Below are 25560 nucleotides of genomic sequence, written 5' to 3'. Positions count from 1 at the left end.
CAAGGGACGGCCAATGATGACAATGATCTTCTGGAACCATAACTGTTGTAGTAAATGAGTAGCTGGAAGCTTTTCTACAAACTGTCAAGGTTTAATGGAAGAACATTCTTAAACAGGAATTGGTATGTATGGGGACACAGAACATTCTTAAAAATCTGTGCAACTGTGCTCAAAACTCCTGGGAAATGTAACAACACACTAGACAGCCATTTTGCTGTCACAACGCTGTATATTCATGTTGATGCTCCATCCAAGCCCTTTCCTGCCCCTATTCATCTAAACCCATCAGTATATGTTTCTTTTTTTTTCTTCCTTATGCATTCACTGACTTTCATTCAAACACATCTGAGCTATTCCTGACATTGGTTCCTGGCATCGTGTTCTTTCTGGCTTTGGATTGAGGCTTGATTTTCCAAATTACTGCCTCGTGGTGTTCTAAACAATAAGACTGCGATTCTGATTAAACAAGATTCGGAGATGCCGGTGTTGGACTGGGGTGTACAAAGTTAAAAATCACACAACACCAGGTTATAGTCCAACAGGTTTAATTGGAAGCACACTAGCTTTCGGAGCGACGCTCCTTCATCAGGTGATTGTGGAGGGCTCGATCGTAACACAGAATTTATAGCAAAAATTTGCAGTGTGATGTAACTGAAATTATACATTAAAGAATTGATTGTCTGTTAAGCCTTTCATCTGTTAGAATACAGTGATAGTTTCACTTCTTTCATGTGTAAATCACAAAACCCTTTTTAAAAGTTGCATTCTCGGATTAGCTGTTAACAATGATGATAGCTAGACAATATGTTGAAGGTGTTAGCCCCCTGTGTTATCTGTCTATAACCTGATGTTTAGATTGATTCTAATCGAAAAAGTGAGATAACAGAGTTTTACATAAATTCATGCAGTTTTTGAGCAAAGTGCAATGTAACTCTGCAAGTACAAAAAAAATTACCGTGAGTGCAGAGTGCAGAGTGCAGAGTGCAGAGTGCAGGGTGCAGGGTGCAGGGTGCAGGACATGAACCCAAGGTCCCGGTTGAGGCCCTCCCTATGGGTACAGAGCTATCAGCCTCTGCTCGGCCACTTTCCTCTGCTGCTTGTCCCGAAGTCCACCTTGGAGGATGGTCACCCGAAGGTCCGAGGCTAAATGTCCTGGACCACTGAAGTGTTGCCCAACTGGGAGGGAACCCTCCTGTCTGTTGATTGTTGTGCGGTGCCCATTCATCCGTTGACGTAGCCTTTGCTCGGTTTCCCCAATGTACCATGCCTCCGGGCATCCTTGCCTGCAATGTATAAGATAGACAACGTTGGCTGAGTCACATGAGTACCTGTCATGTACAAGGTGGGAGGTTTTCCCACGCGTAATAGTGGTATCTATGTTCACAATCTGACACGTTTTGCAGCATCCACCGTGACAGGGTTGTATGGAGTTGTCCTGAGAGCCGAGCAGTTTGCTACGAATAATGATCTGTTTGAGGTTTGGCGGTTGTTTAAAGGCAAGTAGTGGAGGTGTGGGGACGAGGCTGAGCACCTCACCAAGACCTATAAATTCTGTATTACGATCGAGCCCTCCACAACCACCTGATGAAGGAGCGTCGCTCCGAAAGCTAGTGTGCTTCCAATTAAACCTGTTGGACTATAACCTGGTGTTGTGTGATTTTTAACTGATTAAACAAGGCAGTTTAAACAAAACAGTCAAAAAATGAGTGATATTGTGCTTGTGCAAGTCCTATTTATAACTCTATGACCTGAAATTATATATAAAGTCATTACAGCATGGAAGACAAATCCTTCGGTCCAACTCGTCCATGCTGACCAGGTTTCTCAAACTAAACTAATCCCATTTGCCTGCATTTGGTCCTTATCCCTCTAAACCTTTCCTGTTCATGTAACTGTCCAAATGTTTTTTAAATGTTGTAACTGTACCTACATGTACCACTTCCTTTGACAGTTCATTCCATGTACCAACCACCCTCTGTGTGAAACAATTGCCTCTCAGGTCTCTTTTAAGACTTTCCCCTCTCATTTTAAACCTATGCCCTCTAGTTGTGAACTCCCCCACCTTAGGAAAAACACATTTGCTATTTGCCTTATCAATGCACTCATGATTTTATAAACATCTATAAGGCCAACCCTCAACCCCCCACGCTCTAGGGAGAAAAGTTCCAGCCTTTCCATATAACTCAAACTTTCCATTCCCGGCAGCATCTTGATAAATCTATTCCGAACCCTTTCCAATTATATTCTTCCTATAGCGGGGCGACTAGAATAGCACACAATACTCCCCTAACATGACATCCAATCTCCTATACTCATAGGTCTGAGCAATGAAGGCAAGCATCCTCAAATGCCTTCTTTACCACCCTGTCCTCCTGTGACTCAACTTTCAAAGAACTTTGAACCTGAACTCCTCGGTCTCTCTGTTCATCAATACTATCTAGGGCTCTATTGTTAACTATATAAGTCCTGCCCTTATTTGTTTTACCAAAATGCAATGCTTCGCATTTATCCAAATTAAATTCCATCTGCTACTCCTGAGCCCATTGATCCAATGCACCAAGATCTTTTTGTAATTTTGGATCACCTTCACTGTCGACTGTACCATCAAGTTTGGTGCCATCTGCAAACTTACTAACTGTGCCTCAGATTCTCATCTAAATAGTTTAATTAAATGACAAACAACAGTGAATCCAGCACTGATCCCTGTGGAACACCGCTGGTCACAGGCCTCCAGGCTGAGAAACAACCCTCCACCCTCTGTCTCCTACCGTCAAGTCAATTTTGTATCCAGTTGGTAAGGCTCTCCCTGAATCCATTGTGATTTAACAATACTAACTATGTGAAGTCTTGTCAAAGTCTTTCATAAAGTCCATGTAGACAATGTCTCCTGCTCTGCCCTCAATCATTTTGGTTACATCCTCAAAAAAAGACTCAGTCATGGTTGTCTTTTCTCTTTTTGTTGTGTCTGACAGGCTCAATTAATCTTTGGAATTAATATCAAAAATGTCTTCTCTGAAATGTCTGTAGGCACAAAGAAAACTTGTGCTGTGCATCAGATATCAATAATTCATCAGCAACTTGACCTTGTAATTAGGTGACACAGACCTGATTATTAAATGGTTTGATTGTAATCCATTTAGTTTATACTCTATTCCCCTTCTTTAAAAATCAATTTTGAACTTGTAGTCATGGCAACGATGTTTGGAGAGCAATGTTCACATCAGTTCTGAACCTCCGAAACATGTTTTAAAGGATGCAGTGAATTGCAGGGACATCAATCCAGTTTCTGTCACGTAGTTCGACTTTAAAAAAAACTTGCCCAAATGTCTGCTGAATATCTGGTTTGTGTAGAAGTAGAAATATCATAATTTGCATTGCATAACAGGGCTGTTCTGAAGCCCAGGGTAGGGTGCATTCTAAGAAAACCTCACAGACCTGGAAAACCGATAGCCTTCCTCTCCAAAGATTCCGCCTGACTTGCTGAGTATTTCCAGCATCCACAGTGTTTTGTCTGATCTGTTGTTGGCCTTGAAAGGTATGAGCTTCACTCCTTTGCATCAATATTCCTCATCTTTATAATGGGAAAAAATGACAATACAATCAAATTTACTGATATTAATTCCTGTCATATACATTTAATGGGCAAGACAGCAGCTTGAAACATTTAAAGAAAGATGAACACAGACAGTCCTAGAGATTTTCAGAACAGAAACAGACCCTTTGGTCCAACTTGTCCATGCCAACCAGATTCCTAAATTAATCTAGTTCCATTTACCAGCACTTCGCCCATATCCCTCTAAACCCTTCCTATTCATAAACCCATCCAGATGCCTTTTAAATGTTGTAATTCTACCAGCTTCCATCACTCTCTCTGGCAGTTCATTCTTTCACGCACCACTTTCTGTGTAAAAAAGTTGCTTCTTAGGTCCCTTTTATATCTTTCCCTTCTCCCCTAAACCCTCTAGTTCTGGACTCCCCCAAATTTAGGACTATTGCTAAGCGAAACAATGCCTCCTGCTCTTATGCATGCCCCTCATGACTTTATAAACCTCTATAAGGTCACCCCTCAGCCTCTAATGCTTCAGGGAAAACAGCCCTAGCCTATTCAGCCTCTCCCTTTAGCTCAAACCTTCCAACCCTGGCAACATCGTTGTGATTCTTTTCTGAACCTTTCAAGTTTCACAATGTAATTCCGATAAGAGGGAGACCAGAATTGCATTTTCACATCATGAAGTGCTCCACAATTAATGCATTACTTTGAAATATACTCAATGTTGCAATGTGGACAAATACATCAGTTAGCAATGAGATAAATGATGAGATTATCTGTTCTGTTTAAGTTGCATCAAATGAATATAAAAGTTGGTCAAGAAAGCTCTTGTAGCATAGTGGTAATGGCCATACATCTGGTTCAAGTCCCATGTGTTCCAGAGATATGTTATAACATTGTCTAAACATAATGTTAAAAAATATCCAAAAGTTGTCTTAGGAACTTTCCACAGTCCCTTTTAGAATACTGTCATAAGATATTGTATTCAATCAATAAAGCAGCAGTTTAACATCTTGTCTGAAAGAAGAACATGCTTAGCATGACAGTTTCCCAGTGATGTACTTTCCCTTTAGGTTTTGAATTGGAACTTAAACTCCTGCTTCTCAGACTCAGAATTGAAAGTGCTAACACTGGAGCTCTGCTGCAGTTTTGCCAGAAGTGGCCATTAACAGAGAAAATGGTCATCATGTGGGTTCAGTTCAAATGGACAACCATCATTTAAACATTTTAAATAGCTTCAAGGGTAGCGCTCAAAAATATAACTTTAAATAACTAACAAAATTCTGTGTTTCAAACAGGTGAAGGAGCAACTGAAGGATATTTCATCCAGTGAAATGGAGATCCCCTTTGAAGACGTTAACAATCCCTGTCGCTTGAATCTCAAGAAACCATTTCCAAATTTAGGACTATCGTTAAGCAAAACAATGCCTCCTGCTCTTAACATTATTCATACAGTTACACTCTACATCGTTTCCATCATTTTAATTGGTTATTGAATACAGTCCATAGTCATGGAGCTGGAAAAGCACAGCTGCTTAGGGACATTCCTGATGAAGAGCTTATGCTCGAAACATTGACTCTCCTGGTCCTCGGATGCTGCCTGACCGGCTGTGCTTTTCCAGCACCACACTTTTTGACTCTGATCTCCAGCATCTGCAATCTTCACTTTCTCCCAAGGTTATTGGACAGCCAAACCATGTTCAAAGAATTATCTCGCTGGGCTAAAAGATAAAGGCTTGTAATAACCTTGCTATTTGGCAAAGTGATGAGAGGTGGAGGTAAATCAACCTACACATCTTAAAATAATGGAGGACTTGAATTAATTCATCTCTGATTTACAGAATGAGATGCAAAGTTTGAAAATAACTGAGCACAATTATTTCTGTTCACGTATATGAGCTTGTTTATACATTATCTTACTGACCAAACAAGATATCATCATAGATATCCTACTAAATTGTGAGCAGTGCAATAAATTAAATACCTCCTCTAATCACTTCGCATTAGAAGAAAACTCTCTTGAGAAGAACTGTTTCAGAGGTTAACGGGTTGTGCTTTGTTCTTAGTATTTCTCTACCTTGCTTTCCTCCTCTAAGACACTCCTTAAATCTGATCTTTTTACCCAAGCTTTGGGTCATCTGAAATAACATACCCTCATATGCCTTTGTGCCATTTTTGTTTTGTGCCTAATGACGAATGAAGTGCCTTTGGACATTTTATTCACTGAAATACCAAGAACACAGTATGGATGTGCAATTCTTGCTTATGGTATTTTTGTCACAATTCCATCTGATTATTGTCATGTATTAGACTGATATTACAAAAAACGGAAAAAGGTTTTGAACAACATAGCTATTGTGCCAAATACACACACATTCTCATTTAAGAAAACTAATCCTCCCCTTTTTCCTATGTTCTTTGTATTCCTACCCACATATCCAATTCAAAAAGGGAAACACGTACATGACAAGTCTGCTGGAAGTGATTCTAGGTGACTCACCTTTTGATTTTCTCTTTCTATGGGCCATTACCCAATATAAATTCAGTGATATCCTTGTGGATACATGACAACAGGCCAGAGGGATCACAGGAGTCAAACATGGATATTGTACACCACCTTTGTGCAATGCAGTACCATTTAATCTGCTACATGCCTCTAACCTAATAGTCAAGAGTAATTGTGGCTTTTGTGGTTTTAAAAATTAAAAACCCATAACACAATCATGTAAACTACAGCTGAGATGGTAGCTCCCTTCTCAATTAGAAGGCTCCAGGTTCAAGTCCTACTGAAATATAAATCTAAGTTGACATTCCGGTGTAGTACTTAGGGAGAACTACAGTTAGAAGTTTCATTTTTCAAATGAAATGTCAAACCAAGGGCCAGTCTGCCCAGTCAGGGAAATGCAGAAATCTCGTGGAATATTTTGAAGAAAAATAGGTGACTGATTCCATTTGCCTTGGCCAATAGTTTTCTTAATGAATGTCACAAAAAGGACAGAAAACATGGTCTCTCTTATACTGCATGTGATTAATATTGCCCTGCATAAGAACACGATTTGGCCAGCTTCAATCTTTAACCCTGTCATTATTAGAAGGTACATCTTCCAGGATTTATAAATCTCAAAGAAGTCAACAATTTGTCAGCATACAATATTGTGTAGAGTATCTACAAGATGCAATATCATCTTTTGGTGTAGAAATAACAAGAGCATTTTTTATTAACTAGTTGCATTTGATTGCTTTAGATGCACTTTCCATGTACAAAAGTCATGTTGTTTATGAGCAGAAACATGACCAGATGCACAATTTTGTGTATAGATTTCAGCAAGCCAAGCACCTTTTGTGAATCCACTTTAGATACAGACCACAAATAGTATACTATCCAACCACTTATTTTCACTTAATGGACAAATTGTTATCTAAAACATCAGAGAAAAACCGGACCTTTTTGCATTTTTAAAATGTATGTAAAATGGGTGCGTTGCAGTACAATTCTAAGATGGAAGATTCTGTGCCTTAAGGATGTCTAACATATTTCAGACTTGAACATGCATAGCCACCACTTTAAATAAGTCTTCAAACCTTTCCAGATCCACATAAGTGGCCTTTACCACTTTTAGGAGGTATCTGTGAAATTTGTTTGTCTTGAGCATAGCAGGCATTAACTTTGCTCCACTCAGGTCCTCTGGACCTAATCATACTCTACCTACACAATAAGCATCTTTCAGGGCCAAGAGGGGTTAGATCACAACATTCCTGAAAGTCACTCGCGTCCTTTGTGAGAAGATTGTTTAAAACTCAGATTCATTTTCTTGACAAAGTAGAGGTAAGATAATCCGATCATTGTTGTGTAGATGGTACAAATGGTGCCAATTTAAAAGGTATTCTGTTTTCCCAAAATACATTCATTTATAAAATTCATAAAAATACATTACAAACCATTTCAACTTGAAAATTATATTGAATTACAAAATTCAATGTGTCTCCATACATCATGTTCCACGTTTAGGTAACTCAAAACAATTGTATCAGCCTTAATATTTGGAGGATACATTCTATATCAGACATACAGGCTGAAGGCAAAACATTTCAAATTTAAATTTTAGAAAGATGAATGGCAATAAATTCTTTTTGCACCATGGGAGCCTCGATGTAATATCAGAATACTTGAATGCACAACATACATTCCTCATCAGGTATACAACCTGAAGGGTCCAGACTTTCACATCACACTCTGTACTATGGCTGAAAACCCTGAGACACTGACCTTGTCCAATTGCATCTAAGAAGAGTTTGCTGCAAACTTTAGTGTGTCCCTCAGCATGTAGCCCTTAGAATGTATTTTGGTGAAGGCTAACACTTTGTGCTGAAAGACCAGCCAGTCTTGAGCAGACCAAACAGTGATTTACCATGTTGATGCTCCTCCAGGCACAGTTGATATATGTCACAGTGTGTGTCCCTGGTAACAGCTCAACCACCACAGCGTCACTGATCTGCTTGGGCTGAACTCATTCACATTCTCTTTGCAAAGCCACATTTCCGATGACATTGACGTAGCTCTCTTTTCCATCACAGTTAACTTGAGGATAGCGTGCGAAGTGGTTAAGACATGTACAACAGTTCTGACAGGATGGCCTTTCTCATCACCACCACCCAAGCTGCCTCTTGCAGTTTGTAAGTTCAGGGACTGAGGCATTCTGCCAAATGACTGACATTCTTCTTAGACAGCCAAACAACAGGAGTAACCCTCTCCTTACTCCTGGGGCCTCTAGGATTTTTGCTGCTGACCATTGCTTATTGGAGTTGTTTGATGGTGAAGGGAGTTTTTCTTCACCGACCATTCCATCAGGTGAAATACACAGTCCAGTTACTTTGAGCAGAGTCATAGAGATGTACAGCATGAAAACAGATCCTTCAGTCCAACCCATACATGCCAACCAGATATCCCAACCCAATCTAGTCCCACCTGTCAGCACCCGGCCCATATCCCTCCAAACCCTTCCTATTCATATACCCATCCAAATGCCTCTTAAATGTTATAATTGTACCAGCCTCCACCACTTCCTCTCGCATACACGTACCACGCTGTGTGAAAGAGTTGCCCCATAGGTATTTTTTATATCTTTCTCCTCTCACAGTAAACCTATGCCCTCTAGTTCTGGACTCCCCGACCCCATGGAAAAGACTTTGCCTATTTACCGTATCCATACCCCTCATAATTTTGTAAACCCCTCAGCCTCCGATGCTCCAGGGAAAACAGCTCCAGCCTGTTCAGCCTCTCCCTATAGTTCAAATCCTCCAACCCGAGCAACATCCTTGTAAATCTTTTCTGAGCCCTTTCAAGTTTCACAACATCTTTCAGATAGGAAGGAGACCAGAATTGCATGCAACATTCCAACAGTGGCCTAACCAATGTCCTGGACAACCGCAACATAACCTCCCAACTCCTGTACTCAATACTATGGTCAATAAACGAAAGCATAGCCAACACCTTCTTCACTATCCTATCTACCTACGACTCCACTTTCAAGGAGCTATGAAACTGCACTCCAAGGTCTCTTTGTTCAGTAACACTCCCTAGGACCTTACCATTAAGTGTATAAGTCCTGCTAAGATGTGCTTTCCCAAAATGCAGCACCTCGCATTTATCTGAATTAAACTCCATTTGCTGCTTCTCAGTCCATTGGCCCATCTGGTCCAGATCCTGTTGTAATCTGAGGTAACCCTCTTCACTACACCTCCAATTTTGGTGTCATTTGCAAACTTACTAACTGTACCTCTTATGCTCGCATCCAAATCATTTATGTAAATGACAAAAAGTAGAGGACCCAGCACAGATTCTTGTGGCACTCTATTGGTCACAGGCCTCCAGTCTGAAAAACAACCCTCCACCACCACCCTCTGTCTTCTACCTTTGAGCCAGTTCTGTATCTAAATGGCTAGTTCTCCCTGTATTCCATGAGATCTAACCTTGCTAATCAGTCTCCCATTGTCGAACAGCTTACTGAAGTCCATATAGATTACATCTACCTCAAAATACACATTTAGTATGTCCCCCATTTTCTGCGGATCCACACAAAGGCCATCTTGCTGATCTTTGAGGGACCCTATTCTCTCTCTAGTTACCCTTTTGTCCTTAATATATTTGTAAAAAGTCTTTGGATTCTCCTTAATTCTATTTGTCAAAGCTATCTCGGGTCCCCTTTTTGCCCTCCTGATTTCCCTCTTAAGTATACTCCTACTTCCTTTATACTCATTTAAGGATTCACTTGATCTATCCTGTCTATACCTGACTATGCTTCCTTCTTTTTCTTAACCAAACCCTCAATTTCTTTAGTCATCCAGCATTCCCTACCTACCAGCCTTTCCTTTCACCCTAACAGGAATATACTTTCTCGTTATCTAATTTCTGAAGGCTTCCCATTTTCCAGCCGTCACTTTACCTGCAAACATCTGCCTCCAATCAGCTTTCGAAGTTCTTGCCTAATACCATCAAAATTGGCCTTTCTCCAATTTAAAACTGCAACTGTTAGATCTGGTCTATCCTTTTCCATCATTATTTTAAATCTAATAGAATTATGGTTGCTGGCTCCAAAGTGTTCCCCAGCTGACACTCAGTCACCTGCCCTGCCTTATTTCCCAAGAGTAGGTCAAATTTTGCACCTTCTCTCGTAGGTACATCCACATACTGAATCAGAAAATTGTCTTGTATGCACTTAACAAATTCCTCTCCATCTAAACCCTTAACACTATGGCAGTCCCAGTCTATGTTTGGAAAGTTAAAATCCCCTACCATAACCATGCTATTATTCTTACAGATAGCTGAGATCTCCTTACAAGTTTGTTTCTCAATTTCCCTCTGACTATTAGGGGTTCTGTAATACTATCCCAATAAGGTTATCATCCTTTTCTTATTTCTCAGTTCCACCCAAATAACTTCTTTGGGTGGATTTCTGGGAATATCTTCCCTCAGCACAGCTGCAATGCTATCCCTTATCAAAAATGCCACTAAATGCAACTTCCCTGACCGGGAAACAAACCTGGGCCGTGGCAGTGAAAGCGCCGAATTCTAACCACTAGACCACCAGGGAACTGAGCATTCCCAAGCTTTGCAAGACTGGGGACAGGTATGACCTCAGCACTTGGGTGTTTGGTTACTGAGGACCTGTGCACAGCTTCATATAGCCACACGCACACAAAAATAAGCAGCCTTCAGGATGGGGCTGTGGGCTGTACATTTTTTTCCTTTTATGTAGAGATTTGTACATCATGTCTCTGTGATCATCGTCTATTTTGACATCTAGATAAAGCAGAAGGTGGCTTGACCCATTACCATGGCACAAGAGTGAAGAACCGTTCATCTTGCACTATGTACAACAATGCTAAGAGTGCTTTACATCTAGTACTAATGTTCTGACCTGCAGTGGAGAGGGATCATCACTCCCATGTGGCCAGGTTGTTTTATTGACCCTGGCTACTTGCTCAATCTGGTTTTAATCACCTCCTCCAGCTCCTACCATATCCTAACATATAGTACCTTCAGGTAATCTGACCTGAAGGGGAAGGCAACAAACAATCAGCAAGCCCAATTTCCAAAGAACACTGCCTTACTCTTGACATGATTTACTTTGGCTCCTGAGGCCCGTTTGAACCATCCACAAATGCTGATCAGTCAGTGCACCAACAGTGGATCTGCATGGAAAACAGTGATGTTATCTATGCACTGGGAGGTTTGGAGCTCAGTACTGCTACAACCTGGGATGGTCACTGCTTTGTGGCTCACAGTCTTCCTGATGGACTGTGAAGAAAAGGCTTTATGTAATGCATGAACAGGAGAGGGCAGAGAGAGAGCAACTCTGTACCACTCCAAATTTGATTGGAAAACTTTCTATCCACGCATTCATCAAAACATGTGCTACTGCTGTCTATGTGGCGCAGTTGAAGCCAATTGTTGATCCCCTACCCAAACTCATTTGGGAGAGCACATCATGGAGGTGTGCAATATTGTCGAAAGCCTTCTCTTGGTCCAGGCTGATGAGGCAGATGCATATCCCTTTGTTTGACTATTAAACCTGAAATATCACATCTCCATGGTTGGTCTTCACCTGGGTTGACACGAAATCATTTTTTAAATTGCTGAAGATGACATTTTGTTGAAGCTTTTCAACTTGCACTCGTCAAGACAATTTTTATTAAAATCAATGTACAGGAACAACAACATTCATACTGTAAAGAAAGTGTTGATTAGTTGGCAACTGGACTGTAGTTGGTAGGAGCGTTACTATAGTGAATGCAGTAGTTAGATTGTGACTGACAGTTAACTGCCAAGTTTTGATTAGAACATAGAACAATACAGTGCAGAACAGGCCCTTCGGCCCTCAATGTTGCGCTGACCTGTGAACTATTCTCAGCTCATCCCCCTACACCATCCCATCATCATCCATGTGCTTATCGAAGGATTGTTTAAATCTCCCTAATGTGGCTGAGTTGACTATATTAGCACGTAGGCCATTCCACGCCCTTACCACTCTCTGTGTAAAGAACCTGCCTCTGACATCTGTCTTAAATCTATCACCCCTCAATTTGTAGTTCTGCCCCCTCGTACAAGCTGACATCATCATCCTAGGAAAAAGACTTTCACTGTCTATCTTATCTAATCCTCTGATCATCTTGTATGTCTCTATCAAATCTCCTCTTAGCCTTCTTCTTTCCAATGAGAACAGACCTAAGTGTCTCAACCTTTCCTCATAAGACATTCCCTCCAGACTAAGCAACATTCTGGTAAATCTCCTCTGCACCTTTTCCAAAGTTTCCACATCCTTCCCGAAATATAGCAACCAGAACTGTACACAATATTCCAAGTGTGGCTGCACCAGCGTTTTTGTATAGTTGCAGCATGATATTGCGGCTCCGGAACTCAGTCCCTCTACGAATAAAACGTAACACACCATATGCCTTCTTAACAGCACTATCCACCTGGGTGGCAACCTTCAGGTATCTATGCACATGGACTCCAAGATCCCTCTGCACATCACACTACCAAGAATCTTTCCATTGACCCAGTACTCTGCCTTCCTGTTATTCTTCCCAAAGTGCATCAGCTCACATTTAGCTGCATTGAACTCCATTTGCCACATCTCAGCCCAATTCTGCAGTTTATCCAAGTCCCCCTGCAATCTGTAACATTCTTCCAAACTGTCTACTACTCCACCAACCCTAGTGTCGTCTGCAAATTTACTAATCCATCCACCTATGCCTGCGTCTAAGTCATTTATAAAAATGGCAAACAGCAGTGGTCCCAAAACAGATCATCGTGGCACACCACTAGTAACTGGACTCCAGGCTGAATATTTTCCATCAACCACCACATGCTACCTTCTTTCAGAAAGCCAGTTTCTAATCCAAACTACTAAATCACCCTCAATTCCATGCCTCCGCATTTTTTCCAACAGCCTACTATATGGAACCTTATCAAAGACTACTGAAGTCCATGTATACCATGTCAACTACCACCTCATCTACATGCTTGGTCACCTTCTCAAAAAACTCAATGAGGTTTGTGAGACACGACCTGCCCTTGACGAAACCGTATTGACTATCTGAAATCAAATTGTTGTTTGCTAGAGATTATTATAAATCTTATCTCTTATAATCTTTCCAAAACCTTTCCTACAACAGAAGTAAGGCTCACTGGTCTATAATTACCTGGGTCATCTCTGCTGCCCTTCTTGAATAAGGACACATTTGCAATCCTCCAGTCCTCAGGTACTAAACCTGTAGACAATGATGACTCAAATATCAAAGCCAAAGGCTATGCTATCTCCTCCCTAGCTTCCCAGAGAATCCTCGGATAAATCCCATCCAGCCCAGGGGACTTGTCTACTTTCACTCCTTCTAGAATTGATAACACCTGTGCATAACTAACCTCGATCCTTTCTAGTCTAATAACTCATACGTCATTCTTCTCCTCTACAAATAGTCTCCTTTTCCTGAGTGAACACTGATGAGAAATGTTCATTTAGCACCTCTCCGATCTCTACAGGGTCCACACACAACTTCCCACTTCTGTCTTTGACTGGCCCTATTCCTACCCTAATCTTCCTCATATTCCTCATATTTATTCTGATACATTTGAGAAAACATGTATGGGTAACATAAACCTTATGGAAGCAAAGGGACTCAAAAAGTAATAATTACACAGATTTAAGGCATTGGTAATTTTGTTCTAATTAATATGCATTTCTGCTAGGATAGTTGATTCACAGTGTTGGCAATACTACCACTCTTACACACTCCTCCCATCTCGGGAAAAAAATAGTTACTTGATAGGTTTGGCCTTCAAATTGTGCATATTTGATCTGGCACAACAAATGACTAAATTTGTAATCTGATCTAAAAGCAAAATATTTTTGCTCCCACATCAAAAACTGGCTTGCAAGTTATTTGCACTGTTACATTCGAATGGGATTAAATGCTGTCTGATGAAAATGGTCAAATATACAGAATTCACCACTTATGGATGGGGTACTTTAAATACTGTCATCTTTATTTCACATCAAAATATGCATTTGGTTCAAATAATGCAGAAATATTATATGCCCTCTTTATCAATTGTATTGGATACAGAACTCTTTTGTTATGTAAACTGATTTCCACTTCTGTTTATCTGTATACATACATAATTGGACAGCTAATAAATCCCTCCGTTAACATTTTATGTTCCTTTTAAGGTATGTATCCATTACACTTGTAGTCAGGAATCTTCAGTCTCTCAGTCCTTATGAAAATATTTAGCTTTCATTTACAATTTCTCAGCAGCTCTGTCAAGAGAAACAAAATAAGATTTTTGAATCTAAATTGTCGAATTCACGTGATCTCATTTCTATGAAATTTGCAATGATGCCTGCCAAAACTCTTGCCTACAATTCTTATCATAGAAGGTTACCGAAAAGTAAACCTTTAAAAGGTCAGAAATGCAATAATGGTGGAAGGTAGTTTTATGTAAAAAACATAGTTGGTACAAGACACAAATTAGAAGTTACAACACTTGCAAGAAAAGAAATGAGCAAAAGTCACCCATTTTCTGAAATTCTTCTTTCTTCAATTTCAGTAAAAACAGATGTACCAAGATCTAAATTCATTTTCTTTTAATTCTTAACTTCAATTCTACCAATTCATTTTGCAAAATGTATTTTGGCAATAATGGGTACTTTGCTAAGTAGCTCTCGAAACAGTGTCACACATTTTCATATGATTAGAAAATTTAGACCTCTAGGTAAATTTGTGTCTAAAACAGGGAAGTAAAGGGTAAAGACATTTCTGTGTGATTCTGGTCAATCACAGAGCAATCTGGGCAGGGTAAGATAGGAAATTAGAAGCGGAGACTTTCTGCATAAGTACCATGGAGATGTTTATGTCAGGGCTTCCTTAACTCAGAATCCTTCTTTCCAGAGTGGTTTTGAGTGTTTTCAGTTCTCGTGGCGCCTTACAGGAATTCACCTGAATTCTCAGATTCGCAGACTGACATTGATAATTCTGAAAGTTAATCTCTGCAATGATTATGACAGACAAACTACTCTTGGGCTGACTGCCTGCCTATTGAATATGGCCAAGATACATTAAAACAAAATTCTCCAAACCCATCTCAATGGTACTGTGACACATTGGTTTAGATTTCCATCTGGAAACAGACAATCTTAAACTTTAAATTCCGCTTTTGATCTGAAAAATACGGAAATTCTTCAAAACCTCTTGGTTGTGAGTGGTTTTCAAACATTTTTTGACCTGCATAAATACATGAATAATTTAGCACCTCTAGTTTATACATTGACCTTGTACCTTCCTATGACATCTACCAGGTACATAAAAAAAAGCGTAGCAAAAGTGACTTTGGGACTCTTGAAAGACACATGTGGTGAACTGAATACAGGAAACAGAAATAACAGGTAATTTACACCAATATTTTGCATCAGCCTTCATGGTGATGGACATTATACACGTCACAAAGATATCAGATGGGCAAGGTGCCAATAGGAGGAAAAATCTTCTAATGTTCTCTATCACTGTATACAAAGTTGACAAACTAGTGAAACTAAAGGCAAATTGTCAGAATGTGATGATTTGCATCCTAAAGTGTTAAAAGAAGTGGCTGCAGAGATATTGGAGACAAAAAAAAACTGTTACCCTTCTTCAGAACCTTCAGTCCTGAAGAAAGGTTAAACCCAAAATATTGACTTCTCCACCTCCTGATGCTGCTTGGATAGCAGAGGTATTGGAAGCATTGGCCAAAATGCTCTAGAACTCACTGGTTTCCAGTCAATTGGAAATCGAATAATGTGACACCTCTGTTCAAGAAGGGAGGCAGATAGGAAACTATAGATAAGTTAGCTCAACATCTGTCATTGGGAAAATGCTAGAGTGCATTACGCAGGAAGAAATAGAAGGATATTAAAAAAACTTAACATGATCAGAATCAACATGATATCATGTTGGGGATATCATGTTTGAAGAATTTGCTAGAGTTCTTTGAGGATGTAACAAGAAGAGTTAATGAAGGAGAACTGGTAGCTGCTGTGTATTTGGATTTCCTGGAGGCATTCAATAAGGTTCCACTAAAGGGTGACTGCACAAGACAAGAGCTCCAAAGTCTTCGGAGTAACATATTAACATTTCAATGAGGATTGATTAACACAGAAAACAGTCAGAATTAACAAGTCTTTTTCAGGTTGAAAAGATGTAACTACTGCTGTGTGACAAAGATCAGTCCTGATGCCTCAATTATTTTCTATGTTAATGACTTGGAGAAAGGAGCCAGAGTATAATCGATCCAAATTTACTGACGCTACAAAAATAGGTGGGATGGGCATGTTGTGATGAGGACATAAGGAATTGGCAATAGAATATAAATAGGTTGAGTGAGTGGGCAAAAAACTTGGCAAATATAATGTGAGGTGATTCGCTTTGGTAAGATGGATCAAAAGACACAATCTTAATTAAATAGAGTCTCCAAAAGAAAGTATGCCAAAGAGGGACCTGGGTGCTCTCGTGCATGAAACACCAAATGTTAGCATGCAGGTGCAGTAAGTATGAAGAAGGGAAATTAGTTTTAGCCTTTATTGTTAGGGATTTGGGATTAAAAATAGGGAAGTCTGTTACAACTGTACAGGGTGCTGGTGAGGCCACATCTGGAGTACAGTACAATTTTGGTCTATATTTAATAAGATATATTGACATCATAGGCTGTTCAAAAGAGATTCACTCAGCTAAGTCGTAGATGAAAGGATTGGTTCAGCAAGAACAGCCAAACAGACTATGCCTATATTCAATCATGTTTAGAAGACTGAAGGGTGATCTTACTGAAACCTAAGAGATTCTCATGGATCTTAACAGGATAGGTATAGACACAATGGATTCACAGGTAGGGAAATCTCAAATTATGGGACACTGGCAGCATTCCCAATAATTTTCTTTTTGGTTCTGGGTGTTTGGAATTGGAAGCCAATGCCACAATTACCATGATGGTGCTGATTGTCATGTGCAAAACCTTGGAGTGGAAGAATGGACAGATAACTGAATCTTACCCTTTTTTGACTAGGTCTGAGTGCATTGGAGTTTTTTGGAGGGATTTTCACTGTGAAGCCCACAGGCTTTAATTGCTGCATCTTAAAAATTGCATTGACTATCTACCCAGCCCCTATGGCATCTCTCATGTCAATTTCCTATCATATTGTCCCCATGCACCATTCCCAGAACAACTCAGAACTCAATGGACATCTGCTGAAAGACTGGAATCCCTTGTGCTGGTGCCTTTAAAGGCTCATTGTGCATCTCGACAAACATATCTGTTCTGTAACCACGCACCCCCACCCCCACCCCCACCCCCAACAAGACTGGTCCAAACACCAGAGCTGTACCTCCACAGCCCCATGGTCTGCTCCACCACAGCCCTCATTGAAATATGGGCTTGCTGTCAGTCCACCTTCATCTTCTTAGATTCTCAGCAACCAACATCCCAACAGAGGCAGACCCCCATGACGCTCAGTGGAAATTATCTAAAATGGTAACAGAAGGAGTGAAAGAGTTTGAGATCTCAGAAGAGTCATTAATAGCATATCCTGCAGTTGAGGACTGAGCACACAACACCCACACAGTGAGAGATGCTGCATCCTGATAATGAAGGACATGTCCCCATCATCCATCCAAAGGCTTATCCTGTGCAGCAGCTTGGTGAAGGTGCTGCTGTGTCAGAGTCATGTTATAAAGTCAAAAGCATGTATGTTCACTTTAAAATAGAAAGTGCTTTCTGAATACTGAAGTAAACAAAGGGCAGGCCCAGCTTTCCAAAGGGAACGGCTGGGAGATGGGCTGTTCCAAAATACATACACGTAACAATTGGCTGTTAAATGGATACGTGAGTTTTGGTTGCTGTTTTGACAACAATTCAAATTTAGCCAACTAGTTTAAATTGTGCTCAGGATACTAAAACCCAATAGAGTTTAAACTTGACAACATCAGATCAATGACAGGGTACCATGTTGGGAGCTATAAAACCAGGGCATGTTGAAAATGTGGTCAGAGCAATTGCTGTACAGCCAGAGACCTATCAGTCTAATATCTTGCTCTGAAAGAAATTAGAAGACACTCAATATCAAAAAGGTTTATTTTCCTGTAAAGCATCCTCGCCATAAAAAAGACAGACAACAACCCAGGGAGATTAGCAGACAAAAGATTGAAGACAGCAGAGAAGACAGAGACTCTGTGGACTTGAGATTAAGTTAATGTAATGTTTAATTAAGTTAATGTTATTGGAACAGCATGTTAATAGAATTGTATTCAGTTAGGGGAAAGAGTGTTCGGTTTGTTAATACATTTGTTTAGTGTTCACTATTAGAGTTAGGAAAATAAACTGTAATTTTTTTTTAAATAGTGGAAATTAGGAATTCTCTGTTGCTCACTGACATTTTAACCAATTACGAGGTGAGGTGAGCTTTTCTGGGTGTTTGGTTTTAATTAACAGAGAGGTTCAACCCACACATCCTAACAATTACCACCCAATATAATCAAGAACAGAAAGTCTGCAGTGTTCTGACACCCTTTCCATTCCAGAACAGATGGAATACTCAACACTCTCATTCAGTATTCAGTCATTTATTCAGTTCTGACCATTGTTATATTTATATAACAGATGAAGTGATGTTGTGTGGCTCACACAGGACCCTGGGAAGTAACGCGAGTCATGGTTCCACTTTGGTCTTTTGTAATATCACTGCTGCTCACTTCAACATTATTGAGATTCCAAGTTCAATTTTTGAGCTGCAATGGCAATGTAGCAAATGGCCCCTAAGCACCCTCACTCTACATGTGTGGCAAATAGGCAATTAAATTAATGCAACTTAATAGTAGCCGAGGTTTGTAAACGGCTGCTTCATTCATTTCACAGAATCCCCAGAATCATAGAATCCCTACAGTGTGGAAGCAGATCATTCAGCCTATCAAGTTCACATTAACCCTCTGAACAGCATCCCACCCAGACTACCCTATCCCTGTAACCCTGCATTTCCCATGGGAATCCACCTAGCCTACACATCCCTGGACAATTTAGCATGGCCAATTCACTTAACCTACATATCTTTGGGCTGACAGGGGAAACCGGAGCACTCAAAAGAAAGTCATGCAGACACAGGGAGAATGTGCAAACTCCACACAGACAGTCACCTGAGGCTGGAATTGACCCTGGGTCCCTGGCTTGTGAGGTAGTGTGCTAACCACTGAGCACCATGCTGCTGACGTCTGTCGCTCCAGGTGTGATGGTGTCCAGCACAACCATTACAGTAAGCACCACAACCATTGCACAGTTTCGCCCTAAGAAATTACACTAAATCTACCTACCCTCACCATTCTCCCAGCCACTTTCTACCAACACTCCTAATCTAGAGAACAGAAAGTGCTTGCACAGACCACAGCTCCCACTGGACACTTAACACTGGGCCCCACTTGGTTGCCAGGTTCCTCTCCCTAAACTGTGTGTGAGCTGTGCCCACACTGGACAGGACCATGATCTCTGACCAACAAAAGACCCCTCTTAACTGAGGACTAGCTCCACCAGTTTCTGACATGGCCATTTGGTTCAATGAATGAGCAGTATGCTTGCTGAACTGGCAGCTGGCAAAGGTGCTGGAATGATGTCTTAGTGTGCTATCAAGATGCGTTTTTCCCACAGACTGATCCCTGCTGCCAAGCAGCACACCTACACAAAAAGTCACCTCAATATGGCAGTTCTGAAAGTCTTTTTCTCTGCTGAAGTGCCTACATGCTAACAGGCCTGATAAGGCATGGCTGCTGTGAACATGCAGGAAGGCAGTAACGGAGCAAGCGCTAAGGGAGCAAGCGGACAGCACCAACATGGAGCTTGGTCCACTCAGAATTGGAAGGTTGATCCGTATGTGCAAAGACTTTTTGCTGCAGCCTTTCAATGCTGGTTACTGGTACTTACTGCAACGCAAGTCTTGGCTTCCTAAGCAATGGGCTGGTATACTAAAGAGGTACCAGGAGGATCATCAGAGGATTGCAGATAGAGTCACAGTCATGCAGCATGGAAAAAGAGCCTTCGTCCAACTCATCCATGCTGCCCCGACATCTCAATCTGACCATGCACATTTGCCAGCGTTTGGCCCATATCCCTCTGAACCCTTCCACTTCATATACCCATCCCAGATGCCTTTTAAATGTTGTAATTGTACCAGCATCCACCATTTCCTCTGGCAGCTCATTCCATACATGCACCACCCTCTGTGTGAAAAAGTTGCCGGCTTGGGTCCCTTTTAAATCTTTTCACTCTCACCTTAAATCTGTGCCCTCTAGATTTGGATTCCCCCACCCTAGGAGAAAAGATCTTTGCTATTCACCTTATCCATTTTTGAATGTTATGTTAACTAGTTAACAGATTCAACTTTAAATGTTTGTACTACATCTCTATTCTTTAGTCTCCATGTGTTTATTTGCGTAAAAGAAGATTGATAACTGTATTTGCATGTTAGACAACAATCAAGTCAATGTATATTGGGGCAGCACATTAAATATTGCATAAAATGCCTTCCTATGGAACCTTCTCAAAAATTCTATGCAGTTTATTAATCTCCATTCTTTCTTTGTTGTTATTGGCAATGTATGTTGAATTTTGAATGATAACTTAAGCGAAATCCAGATTTCATGCGATTTCAGAAGCCCCTAAAATCAGTTTAAGAACTGAAATGATTTTTAATGTAGCGGCTGATGGCAAATTTACAAATTTGCACATACTTACCTCCATATCATCTGGTGAAATTTTGAGGTGTTCACTAACATTGTTGCTGTTCAACATAGGCATTAACTTGACTGAGCTTTATGCTTTCATAAGTGAACTGCCTTTTTGGTTTCAAAACTGAATTTTAGAGAAAGGCATAACACAACATTAAAAGGAAATAACACCTGCAGCATTATGATTTCTTCGGATGAATAGCAAGATAGTATCTTACTTCCGTGGCGTGACAGGACAGCACAAAGCTGAACAGCACTCATGGTGGCATAATAGGAGGGGTTCAGAGTGAGGGAGAAAGTTACAAAGTCAGCGTTCACACACATGAGAAACATAATGCAGTGTGATAAACAAGACGGGCAGTCTGCACACTGCCATTTGCTAAATGTTTTGTCTGTACTAGACACCTGGCTTTAAGAGACAAAATCAGTGTTAAAATATATTCGTTTTTCTTTCTGAACACCTTGCATTTAGAAAAAGACAAAAAATGGGAGGGGTGGGGAATTGAAAATGGAAAGCATTGCAGAGCTTCCGAAAGAGCATGTCCAGAAGGATCAAGGACATAATCAATTTGGCTACGTCCAAGGAACAGAAAATGTGCAATTACTGAGGAACTGAAGTCTCTGAAAATATGGCTGCCAAATATGCTGGTGTCACAAAACTAGGTAGGAAATTAAGTTGTCAAGAGGATATAAAAAAAGGGTACAAATAGATATAGATAGGTTAAGTGAATGGACAAAGATCTGGCAATAGAGTATAATGTGGGAAAATGTAAAGTTTTCCATTTAAGAAGAATAAGAAAAAGCATATCATCTAAATAGTGATAGATTGCAGATCACAGAATGCACAGGGATCTGGGTATCCACATGCACGAATTACCAAAGGTTAATCTGCAGGAATAGCAAACAATTAAGAAATAAAAGAGATAATTTAGTACAAAGGGAACTGAAGACAAGAGTAGGTTATGCTTCAATTTTATAGGTCAGTAGTGAGACAGCATCTTAAGTACTGTGCGCAACACATTGTTAGAACCCTTGCTGACATTTCATTATCTTAACTTCATTCTTTTATCAATTTGAGTTGGAGCTGTAAACTGGTAACAAAGCTAAAAATCAACTTTTGGACAGTGGGTAACAGCTTCTGTTAAATGGAACACAAACCAAACAAATTTTAGCTTGTTCACGAGGCATGCCTGCACATTAATTGTGGCTTGGTTCCTAACCAAGATTCTGCCGTTACCAGACAAAAGCACTATGCTAAACAGAAGGTGACTATTAGTGAGGCTAGTACCTGGGAATTGATTCTAGCAAGTCTGGAAAAGACCTCATGTTCAAACAAGTGACAGAAGTTGAATGTATCTTGGACCTCGTGGAGGAGAGGTCCCTCTGTCTGGGAGTAGTCACAGTTTGAATTGGGTTTTGGACTGTCATTTTCCACTGAAAACAATCTGGCTGTTAGTACTCCAGCATGGGGATTTGAAAGCTCCATGCCTGACCTCCCATGAGCCTCTTGGGAACTCAAAGAATAGATGAGTATTCGTACCTTTATCTGAGGGAGCTGTAAAAGTGATCTTGAACACCATCTTCAGAAAATCGACCAAGAAACCATCATTTATGCCTGTAGAACAACGGCTCAAGAAAACCACAAATTAGACGGCCAGTTGCATTTTTGTTTTATTTATCTCTTTGCTTGTCTTGTCTGTCTTTTCTGAATTGGGCTGAAAATGAAAGTTGCATGTTTATGGCATAGACCAATCATATTACTTTGTTGAATTTTGTTCTGCTAATGTTACAATACAGTTGATAAATTGCCAAAACTTTGGTTTAAGATACAAACCAATATCTGGAATTGATTATTTAGAGGATCTGGGATCGATTATTCAAATGTTTGTTTAGGAATGAAGGGGGTCAATTGTACATCTTTGAAGGTTTTCATTTTACTGTGCTGTGAATACAGAGATAGAAAGATTTGGTTTGGTTATCCGTTTCTGTGTCTTAATAATTAGAGTCAGTTCAGAGAGGGTTAATTAGACTAATAACTGGCATAGGCAAGTTGTTTTTACAAAGAAAGATTGAATAGACTTGGTTTGTATCTGTTGGAGTTTAAAAGGTTAGGAGGAATCTTTATGGAAATATAAAAAGATCCCAGAGCTTGACAGGCTACACGTGGAGAGGACATTTCCTTTTATGTAAGAATCTAGAACAAGGGACCACTGTAATCATCACATCATCCATTCAAAACAAAGTTGAGGCAATTGTTTTTTCCCCCAAGAGGATTGAGAGTTATTGGCATGCCCTTCCTGGAAAAAGGTGTTGAAACAGAGGTCTTGAACATTTTTAAGGCCAAGATAGATTGATTCTTGTTAGCATGAGAGGTGAAGAGTCATCAGTAGGCCGGAATGTGGATTTGAGGTTAAATATCAGATCAGCTTGCCCTGATGCTAATATTTGCGGATTAGAGGTGAGTATAGGCTGAAGCACATGGATTCTGCCCTGGGATACAGTTTCACCACACACATACAACACACACACACACACACAATCTGCTAGGTACCCACTCAGGTTTCCATGTCAACTTTTCTTGAGTCTAGCTTGTTTGATGAGATAGGAAGCTGAATATCAATGAGATGAATTGTGTTATCAATGTATTTAACAGGTAATAAACCCCTTAAGCTAGGAGGCATGCATTTAAGGTGAGAGGGTCAAAGTTCAAAGGAGATGTGAGGGGTAAGTTTTTTTGAGCATAGAGTGGTAAGAGTCTAGAATGTGCTTCTGGGGTGGTGCTGGTGGTAAAGGCAGATATGATTAGGGGCGATTATGGGACATTTGGGCAAACACATGAATTTAGGATATCTGGTCGACATGGATGAGTTAGACCAAAGGGCCTATTTCTTTGCTGCTCATCTCTAAGACTCTACGAGTATGCAAGGAATAGAATGAAATGGATCAAAGACAGGCAGAAGGAATTAGCTTATGCTCAGCACAACATAGTGGGCCAAAGAGCCTGTTCCTGTGCTGTCCTGTTCTATGTTATATTTGGCAACTCATCGCTGCTTGGGAGGAACTTGCCATGGGACTTGTGAAAAATGTAAAGGACGAAGCGAGATTATCTTGATGTTGAGATAGGCCTCGTCGGACACTCTCATCCGATTCTACTAGACTTCTCATCCAATTCTGTCACACATCTCGCCATAGCCCAGGTCACTCTGACCTCTAGAAGATACCACGAACAAAGAGATGCTCACTTAAATCAAAGGTGCGAAGGAATTTCTTTTCAGAGGGTAGTGAACATCTGCAATTTTCTACCCTAATGTTGTGGTGGCTAAACGACTGCAAGTATTTCAAGCAGATTGACAGAGTTTTGAAATATTGAGGAGTGATCTCCTCTGGTGGTGAGACAGGCTCGGTACTCAATGGCCATCTCCTGCACTTATTTACTATGCTATACAGGAGAGCTGGCTCCTCAAGAGATTCAGAGAGGCCACCCCAGTCCTAGATGTGAATATCTCTCACTACCATCCCAGGAATGCATTAGGACTTCCCATTTGATTTTGAACTCTAACGCTGTGATAAGCTTTCCCCATCAATTCCTTTCAGCATTTTTTTTAAATTCCAAATGAAAAGTAGTTTCATGTTTGCAATATTTTACAGGCCACTCATAATCACAAAACATTTCAAAGCTCTTCACAGCCTCCTTAGTATTTTTGAAATGGAGTCAGTATTTAATGGAAAACTTGCATGCAGTAAGCTTCCACATAATTAAATAAATGATCAGCGAATGCATTAGTAATGTCAGTTGATAGGTAAATGTTAACCAGGCAATACACTTTCTTAAAGTGTGCCATGGAACCGTTTATTCCCAGTTAAGAAACAGGGTGAACATCAGTGTAATATTTCATCTGAAAGATGTGTTTCATTTTGAAGCTTACATCACTAACTTCACTTAGCTGTCAACTGAGATTATGTGCTTAAAGTTGCAAAATGGGGTCTGTACTCACTATTTTATGACTCAGATGTAAAAATTTAGCAGGAATGCTACAAGTGTCATTCAAATCTTTGCAATAAGTAGGGTAATAACTGACTATATAGATTAACATTTGCTTTTTCACATTTTTCTGGTCTTTACTACTTTTGACATTCTGTATTGGCACAGAGAGTACAATAGGGAAGAATGTCTAACAGCTCTGATCCAGGATTCTAATGATGAGCATCATCTGCAAGCACAGAATTATTTCATTTAATAACTACTTAAGACATCTTCATACCACAGCAATAAATCTGTTCCTGAGAACGTTGCTATCCTTCCTGACCAGCAAAATGAAGCGGCCTGTTTGCAGGACTGGAGGGAAGGGGTGGGTGCTGCTGTGATCTACCTCACTCTGGGGATGCAGATGGGGTGTTAGGGGTTAGCTGCTGAAAGCAACATCCCTTCCCTTGTTTCTGACTCCCCCTCCCCCCGCCTGGTGGCCCTGGACTTTGGCATTGCTCTGTTGTCAGCAGGACATCCTTGTCCCAGGAAGTGAACCCAGCACTCAGGCCACTAGGTGATCCCTTACGTGGCTGGTATATACATGATCTAATGGTCTTTGCTGTTCATGGAAGTGAGAAAGTCCCACCCATTTTATGCAGGAAAAGCAGAAGGTTCTGTCCGTTGTTTCATAAAGGATGACTTTTCATCAGATATGAATTCTTACGAAAGGTCACCAGCACAGCAAGTT

General features: G+C 40.4%; 1 protein-coding gene and 1 long non-coding RNA gene across 6 annotated transcripts in view; one reads left to right on the top strand and one right to left on the bottom strand.

Moving 5' to 3' along the window:
• Nucleotides 1-5806, top strand: part of dpep2 (dipeptidase 2) — a 93164-nt gene extending 87358 nt beyond the window's left edge. For 4 of the 5 annotated variants that reach the window (XM_087995915.1, XM_043707024.2, XM_043707021.2 and 1 more), the window contains one exon: nt 4849-5806. In XM_087995915.1, coding sequence (XP_087852041.1) covers nt 4849-5046 — 198 coding nt within the window. In that variant the 3' untranslated portion in view covers nt 5047-5806. The remainder of the gene's footprint in view (nt 1-4848) is intronic. The other variant, XR_015759962.1, reaches the window with a different exon arrangement.
• Nucleotides 965-8024, bottom strand: LOC122558443 (uncharacterized). Its single transcript, XR_006314147.2, has 3 exons — nt 7818-8024; nt 3436-3571; nt 965-1283 (listed from the first exon to the last, which is right to left on the bottom strand). It is a non-coding gene; the product is annotated as an uncharacterized LOC122558443 (long non-coding RNA).
• Between the last annotated feature and the right edge of the window lie 17536 nt (nt 8025-25560).

The sequence above is a fragment of the Chiloscyllium plagiosum genome, unplaced genomic scaffold (genome assembly GCF_037043375.1).
Source record: "Chiloscyllium plagiosum isolate Xiang-an unplaced genomic scaffold, Cpla_swu_hap1 HiC_scaffold_17, whole genome shotgun sequence".
Lineage (NCBI taxonomy): Eukaryota > Metazoa > Chordata > Chondrichthyes > Orectolobiformes > Hemiscylliidae > Chiloscyllium > Chiloscyllium plagiosum.
The sequence above is the reverse complement of the archived record's forward strand: the minus strand, read 5'-3'. Positions and strand labels throughout refer to the sequence as shown.